Below are 7,649 nucleotides of genomic sequence, written 5' to 3' on the forward strand. Positions count from 1 at the left end.
CAGACTCCACCTATGTCTTTCCCCTCCTTTTGATCCAGCTGCATGTTCTTACTGTCATGTCACTGTAATAAACCTAAGCTGTGAGTACAGCTATGTGCTGAGTCCCACGTGACCTTCTAGCAAATCTCTGCATGTGGCGGTGACCTGGGAACCCCCGATGCAGTCGCTATTGGAAATCTCAGATATTTTCTGGTCACATCGTAGATGTTGCAGATAACTTGAAATTTCATTTATCACAGCTCTGAAATTTTGGCAGGTATTAAACCTGCCACTAGATATTTTTTGTTATTTAATGTGTTAATTAAAGAACATATATCATCATACATTTAAAAATATTTTTAATATTGTACTTCAACATAACTCATTTTCTCTGTAATCCTAAGTATCTCATTTCTGCATTATTTTGAGAGCTTGATTCTGACATGTCCATAGAATTCACCAGACTGACAAAGAGGTCCATGGCACACAAAACATGTTTAAGAGCCCTTGCAATGGACTAGATGTATTTAATTACTAATGAGCAATTTATTACCCAAAAGTGAATGGACATGCAGTGACTTCCAAACTGTCCAGGGACAAGGAAGAACTAGTTCTACAGGCTACATTTGAAGGGGCAGCAGGAGCCAACAATAATGTTGCTTTATGATTTCATGCCATGTTTGTTCAATGTGACAGTTACATGTGTAATGTATCTAAAAGGTGAGCTATAACTAGGGGTTTATAATAATATTGAGGTTTCTGGGACTATAAACCCTCCTTATAAAACGCAGGAGTCCCTGGGTGGCGTGGTTAATGCACTTGGCTGCTAACAAAAAGGATGGAGGTTCGAGTCCACCCAGAAGCACCTTGGAAGGAAGGCCTGGCAATCTACTTTTGAAAACTCAGCCATTGAAAACCCTATGGGGCACAGCTCTACTCTGACACACACGGGGTTGCCACGAGTCAGAACTGACTTGATTGCGATCAGTGGTTTACAGAATGTAAGTTTCTTGCTGAATTTTCTCTATTTCAAATCCATAGCCGTGTACAGAAAAATTCCCAAAACTCTGAAAAATCTCATACTTCATTGATCATTGATTGCCTTTATGATCACAGATTGCCATCTGACACCACTTGGGTGTAGATACTTTCTTCCACACAACTAACGGAAGTGGAAATGAACATAGAACAAATCCCTCCCCTACTGACACTGGCCTATTGTAATATTAAAGGTCATGATGCTACCTACAAAGATAACTTAATTTTCGTTTATATTAGCTTTTTAATAATTTTTAAAGTCTTACTTAAGCTCTGACAAAACTCCTTTCAATCAAGGTAATGGTTAACACATTAAAATGCATTATAACTTCATGTTACGGATTTATATTAGCAGATCCAATAGAGAGGCAATATATTAAAAAAAATCCTTTGCCATCAAGTCAATTCTGACTCATGGTGACCCAGTGTGTTACAGAATAGAACTGCTCCATAGTTTTCTTGACTGTAATCTTTATGGAAGCAGATTGCCAGGCCTTTCTTCCGTGGTACCACTGGGTAGGTTCAGACTGCCAACCTTTAGGTTAGTAGCTGACAGCAAACTGCATCACCCAGGGACCATCAGAGAGTCAACAAACTTGTAAGCATAGCTTATTAGTGTAGCGCCCTGCTGTTCCTGTAAACATGTACAGAGGTATGGACCTGTTTGCAAATATTTTCCTTCACAAGGAAACAGTATGGAACAGAGGATTTTTTAATTGTCTGTAACTACAGTTTTTTCTTTAATTGAATACAAAAATACTATGCATGTAAAAAGAGTAGGAAAGTTTATTGTACAATATTTTGTACTCTTCTGCCCTCAGCACCTTATCCTTCACGGTGAACTTCATAGCTTCGCACAGAGCATTTCCAGCATCATATCATCCATGCTCACTGTGCCAATGATTGGCCTGAAGAACAGTTCAGCAACAACATTGGCATTGATGAATCTCAGCAGGGAGAGGGCACAACTCAGTTCCGCGAATCTGGCCTGGTGCCCTCTGTGCGTCATCCTGATGTGTTCGTTGAGTATCTGCTGAGTTCCCCATCGAAGTCCCTGGATGTACTTCACACAATGCAGGCCTGGCAGGTCTAAAAAAAAAAGGGGGGGGGAAAAAAGGAGAAAAAAACTCTGTTTACAAAGGGCTCACGAGCTCACGCTTTCTGGTTGAAAGGGTTTTCTAGAGCAAGGAGAAAATGCCAAACCGATTCCAAGTGTTCAGAAGCAACGCTTTCAAGAATGAAACATCATGTAATTATTCTCTGATGCATATGGGGTTGCTATGAGTCGGAATCAACTCCATAGCAGCTGATTTTTTTTTTTTTTTTGGTTTTATGTTTGTATACGCTCACTTAAAAAACACTGGCAGTGAGCCAACAAATGTGCACTTAATTTAGTATTAATTAAATAATAATAATATTTAATGCCTAACAAAAAAACCCCACTGCTGTTGAGTTGATTTTGACTCATAGTGACCCTATAGGACAGAGTAGAACTGCCCCATACGGTTTCCAAGGAGCGCCTGGTGGATTCGAGCTGCTGACCTTTTGGTTAGCAGCCGTAGCTCTTAACCACTATGCTACCAGGGTTTCCACCTAATATAATATTGAATGCCTAATACTTACTGCCTAATATACTATTAGATGCCTTATAGTTTAAGGAATCATTGCTCCAGTTCACTATCTATGCAAATATGAAGAAATTAATATTATTTCAAGACGTAAGCACTTTACCTTTTACTTACATGAAACAGGCCATTGTGTGCTGACAAAAAGTTTTGCCAGATCATGAATATTTTATCATCCTTCCTTGAATTTCTTTATATATATATAACGATTATCTAGCTGATGGTGGTAAACTTCACAGCCACAAACTGTAACACACGGATCTCATTTTAATTATTTGTCTGTAGGCTTATTTTGATTCCGACTCATAGTGACCCCATAACTGTCCCATAGGGTTTCCCAAGAGTGGCTGGTGGATTTGAACTGCCGACCTTTTGGTTAGCAGCCAGATTGCTTTAACCACTGTGCCACCGGGGCTCCTATTTCAATCTAGAGGCCCATAATCATTTAAAAGATACCTGGACACTTAGCTCGCTGTTGCATGATGTCTTGGGGAAGGTTAACGAAAGACAGAGTGATTGTGGTGAGCATTCTAAAAGGCTCTTTTTAAATACATTATTTTAAAGTAAGAGATCTTTGTAAGCACTATCTTACAGCCATTAAAAGGTTAATAAGTAAACATGAAAACATCATCTGATGGAAACAGGGTTCAAAAGTAACTTTCCCTAGAGAAAATGCATTATCCTCTGGCTGTAGAGTGTGATGGCTAAGTGAAATTGAATGAAATATCAGAAAGATGAAGCGCATGTAAGTTTTATGAAGAATGTGGTAAGAAGGGGCTTATTTTAAAAGTTCTTTATTCCCCCATGATAATGTTGTTGTAAAGGTCTTTAACTTGTATTTAAATAATTACCCATCATATCTTTCTGTTTCAATGATGATTTTTCAATAATTTTCCTTCCCCTTTTCCTCAGGAAATCCAACAGAAAAGTATATTAAGAGCCCTGTATCAATCATCACAGAGTAGCAGAACCAGTCACTGTTCTTGAAACGATAATAATATCAATCAGTGAGAGTCACTCCTATTACAGGCAAACAGCAGATTTGGTAAATGAAATGAGAACAAAATAAAGCAACACTTCTAATCCATATTCCCACTCTGATTACCACCCCGTCCAAGCATGACTACCTCCTACTGCCTACAGCTCAATATCCAGACTCCAGACCCGATCTCATCGTGTTTGAATCTCATCCATGAAAGTAAGAAGAGGTTTGCCTAAAATTCCTCAAGTAGTCTGAAGCTCCTCTAGGTCTAGATCCATGGTCGCTCCAACTTCATCTGGTGGATGCCGCATTACTTTTCTCTGCTTTCACACCACCCCCCTTCTTCACTCCCCAGAAAGTGTTCTCCTGAAAGCGGCCTTGCCTTCAATGTAAAGTCAGGAAAGAGAAAGGACAGACAGATGGACTCCATTGTTTAAAAAAAAAGAAAGTAGGTTTAAACATAATGATCAGGGAATACAGAAAGGACAGATAGCACAGGAGGCCACGGACTTTAACAGGCATGACTTTTCTCCCAAAGCAGGTACATTTGCATTAAAACACTCAGCTTTGGTGGTTCAACTATTGAGGACTCTGGAAAGCAGACAAAGAAAAAGGAAGTGTGTGTTGCATATGCGTGTGGGTGGTAAGTGCTGTGGGAGGGGTGAGGTGACCAAAGTATGCAAAACAGGGTCCCGGAAAAAAGGGAAACTATTGGAATGTAAACTTCTGGAAGCCGAGCCCCTGTCTCTATTGGAATGTAAACTGCTGGAAGCCGAGCCCCTGTCTCGCTTTCCTATGCCAAGAGCTATTGGAATGTAAATTTCTGGAAGTCGAGCCCCTGTCCTGCTTTCCTATGCCAAGAGCTATTGGAATGTAAACTTCCGGAAGCCGAGCCCCTGTCTCGCTTTCCTATGCCAAGAGCTATTGGAATGTAAACTTCCGGAAGCCGAGCCCCTGTCTCGCTTTCCTATGCCAAGAGAAGAAGGTGACTAATAGACATTTAATAACACTGGCTGAACTGAAGGAGCAACCAAACACTGTTTTCCAAAAGATCGTAAGAATCACCCTGGGCAGTTATTATGAACTCAGATTTGCAGATCTTGGACCAGAGCTAATGAATCTGAATCTCTAGAGGAGGGACCTGGAGAAACTTCTAACAAGCCTCCCAAGTGCTTCTCATGCACAGGCAAGTTTGGAAAACAATGAGACAAGTGAAAGGGTAGCCTACAATTGTCACAAGCTGGAGCTGAGGTCTCTAGGTCCTAAAACGTGAGGTCTGAATGAATTATTATCCCGCCAAATAGTGCTCCAGGCTCGTTCCAAAAATGCTCAGCAGGAAGCAGGGACATGACCAAGAAAAAGAGGGATGAGGGGAACATTATAAGAACTATCCCAACTCAAGTTGCCTGGAAACTTCCTTCTCCCTTGTGATCCTTTTACAAGGATGCTAGTTGAAGACAACTCTAGTAGTAGGACATACCCAAGACCAGGGATCCTCTAGATGTTCTCCCACAATTTGGTGGCATGGGGGGGGGCAAATGTCCAGCACACCAGACAACCCGTAAGTGTGGTGCAGCAGGCATCCCACCGGTCCCAGGAGACAGGAGAGCTCCACAACTCACCAGCCATTTGTTTTGGTCTTTGGGACTTGGCTATCTAATGTGGAAAACGGGGTGGAGGGTGGAGGGCACGGTTGATCTGGAGGTCTCTAGGATCTCTTCAAACTCTAAAATACAGTGCTCAGCCACTACTGTGTCTCTTTCCTTCTGCTTTGCTAGTCTGACACTAACCGACTTGGAGGTTGGGATAGCCTGGTTGCTTTTACCATTAAAATGACCATTTGGAGGCAGACTCCTGAAACACTAAGGTTAGTGTCCTGTCTGACAGTGTCCCTAGGGGGTAGTCTCTCTATAGGTCCTTAACTAAAGCTTCCTTTCTTGCCATTATTTATAGTTTTCCTCCAACAAAGAGATTTTAGCAAATATCAGAACTGAGTCTCGGAAAGAGATGTTGCACAACTTGCAGTGAGCACAACTTTTTTAAAGCTATGCTTCTGGCTTTAAAAGAAAACTACGGAAAGAACAGCCATACCCCTTGAACGCAGTAACTTTTCTCTAGTAACCAGTGTAAAGAGCTAAGTACAACCCCCGCCCCCCCCCCCCCCCCCGCCACCGGCTGAGTTTTTGGCAGCAACCCGCCCACGAGGAGTGGTTCCTACTGCAGCTCCCTCCCCACACAACTCTGCTGAATTAGTCCTGGTTCTTCACCTGCGCCCCAACACTCCCCTTACCCCTGAAAACCTGTTAGTGCCTGAGCCCCTGGGTAGGCACTGCCCGAGTCTGTTCTGAAAGAGAAGCCAATGCCTGAGGCCGGCGCCCTTACCAGGGTTAAAAAGCACGGTCCCCTTGAGGTAGGCGTACTCCTTGGTACTGATATTCAGGCTCCAGCACTTGGCAAGGAAGCCCTTGATGGCTTGGACCTCCGCGACCGACGGCAGCTGCCCGGTCTCCGGCGGCGGTGCCAACACTGGCTGCGCCGTGGGCAGGGGTGGTGCCACGTAGCCCGCGATCTCCCGCCGCCTGGTGGTGAGCATCCTCTGCAGCATACTAGGCTCGGAGGTCTCCACCGTCTCCAAGTGCATGCGGTCCTGGGCCAGCTCCAGCAGGAGCAGTGGCGCCCAGCAGCTGCGCACCAGCACCAGCTGCTGGTCCAGGGGCAGCACCTGGAAGCAGGGCAAATACTTAACGAAGCGCAGCGTTTTCAACAGGCCAGCCGAGGCCGCTTCGCAGACCAACTGGGGGCTCTTGAGGGCCACAGGCCGCTGCGCGCCACACCAGGAGCCCCACCATGGGGTCCCCGGCAGAGGTGCGGGCGCCTCCAGAGCCGCGTGCGTTTGCTTCGCACTCGTGGGCAGGTGGTAGAGCTTGCTGCCCTGGTGCGGGTGGTCGACACCGCAGAAGCAGTAGCGGTACAGGAGCTCCATGGCCCGCCCGTCCGGCAGCCCCTCTCGGCCCCCCGGCCTCTGTGCGCCGTAGGGGCGGCCCCACCACGGGGCCCCCTGCAGCGCCTCGGGCGCCACCGGAGCCACGTGCGTTTGCTTTGCGCTCGTGAGCATGTTGTAGAGGATGCTGCCCTGGCGCGGGTGGTCTTCACCGCAGAAGCAGCAGCGGTACAGGAGCGTCACAGCCTGCCCGCCCAGGAGCCCCTCTCTGCCCACCGGCGGCTCGGTGCCGCACGAGCAGCCCCAGCACGGACCCCTCAGTGGAGCCTCGGGCGCCTCGGGAGCCGCATGCACTTGTTTTGCGCTCGTGAGCATGTTGTAGAGGATGCTGCCCTGGCGCGGGTGGTCGTCACCGCAGAAGCAGCAGCGGTACGTGAGCGCCACGGCCCGCCCGCCCAGCAACCCCTCTCTGCCCCCCTGCTGCCCCGCGCCGCAGGAGCAGCCCCAGCACTGGCCCTGTAGCTGCGCCTGGGGCGCCTCCGGAGCCGCGCGAGTTTGCTTCGCGCTCATGAGCATGTTGTAGAGAATGCTGCCCTGCCACTGGTGGTCCTCACCCGCCATGGTCCGCGACGCCCGCATCCGCTCTGCCCAGTGGCTGCCGCCTGGGACTTATTTATACCGAGCGCGCACGCACGCGCGTCGGCTGCCTCCGCCCGGGCAAAGGGAGCAGAAGGGGGCGCGGCGCGGCGCGGCGCTACAGTGTGGAAACCCGTGACCTCGGCGCTTCCAAAGGGGCAGATGCTCTTTAACGGCTGGGAATGGAGAGAACGTAGACAGAACTCCCGGACACTTACTTCCCTCCTTCCTTTCATGATTCGCGTCCCTGCCTTTGGAAGACTGGAGCAGAGCGACAGGAGAAGGGAGTTGGGGCACAATTCCAACTCTTTCTATTGTACCCTAGCATCTGATTTGCTCCTTTATTGGGAGGGCAGGGGTACCTAAAAAGGGGGGAATCTAACTCTATGCCATCTTTATAAACTTTCATCAATGATCACACTTAGTGTGACTTATATTTTGTACGTGG

The 7,649-nt window shown here is 47.0% G+C and overlaps 1 protein-coding gene across 1 annotated transcript; it reads right to left on the reverse strand.

The window, feature by feature from the left end:
* Positions 1-269: 269 nt before the first annotated feature.
* Positions 270-7,186, reverse strand: NR0B1 (nuclear receptor subfamily 0 group B member 1). The gene is made up of 2 exons (XM_010599736.3): positions 6,007-7,186; positions 270-2,106 (listed from the first exon to the last, which is right to left on the reverse strand). The coding sequence occupies exons 1-2, from the start codon at positions 7,184-7,186 to the stop codon at positions 1,862-1,864; spliced, it is 1,425 nt and encodes a 474-aa protein (XP_010598038.3). The 3' UTR covers positions 270-1,861.
* Between the last annotated feature and the right edge of the window lie 463 nt (positions 7,187-7,649).

The sequence above is a fragment of the Loxodonta africana genome, chromosome X, assembly GCF_030014295.1.
Source record: "Loxodonta africana isolate mLoxAfr1 chromosome X, mLoxAfr1.hap2, whole genome shotgun sequence".
In the NCBI taxonomy this organism is placed as follows: domain Eukaryota; kingdom Metazoa; phylum Chordata; class Mammalia; order Proboscidea; family Elephantidae; genus Loxodonta; species Loxodonta africana.

Excerpts from the sequence above, each read along its gene's own strand:
- NR0B1 (XM_010599736.3), bottom strand. The coding sequence starts at position 7,186 with ATGGCGGGTGAGGACCACCAGTGGCAGGGCAGCATTCTCTACAACATG. Across the intron at positions 2,107-6,006 it reads GACCGTGCTTTTTAACCCTG|ACCTGCCAGGCCTGCATTGT; the intron begins GTAAGGGCGCCG and ends TTTTTTTTTTAG.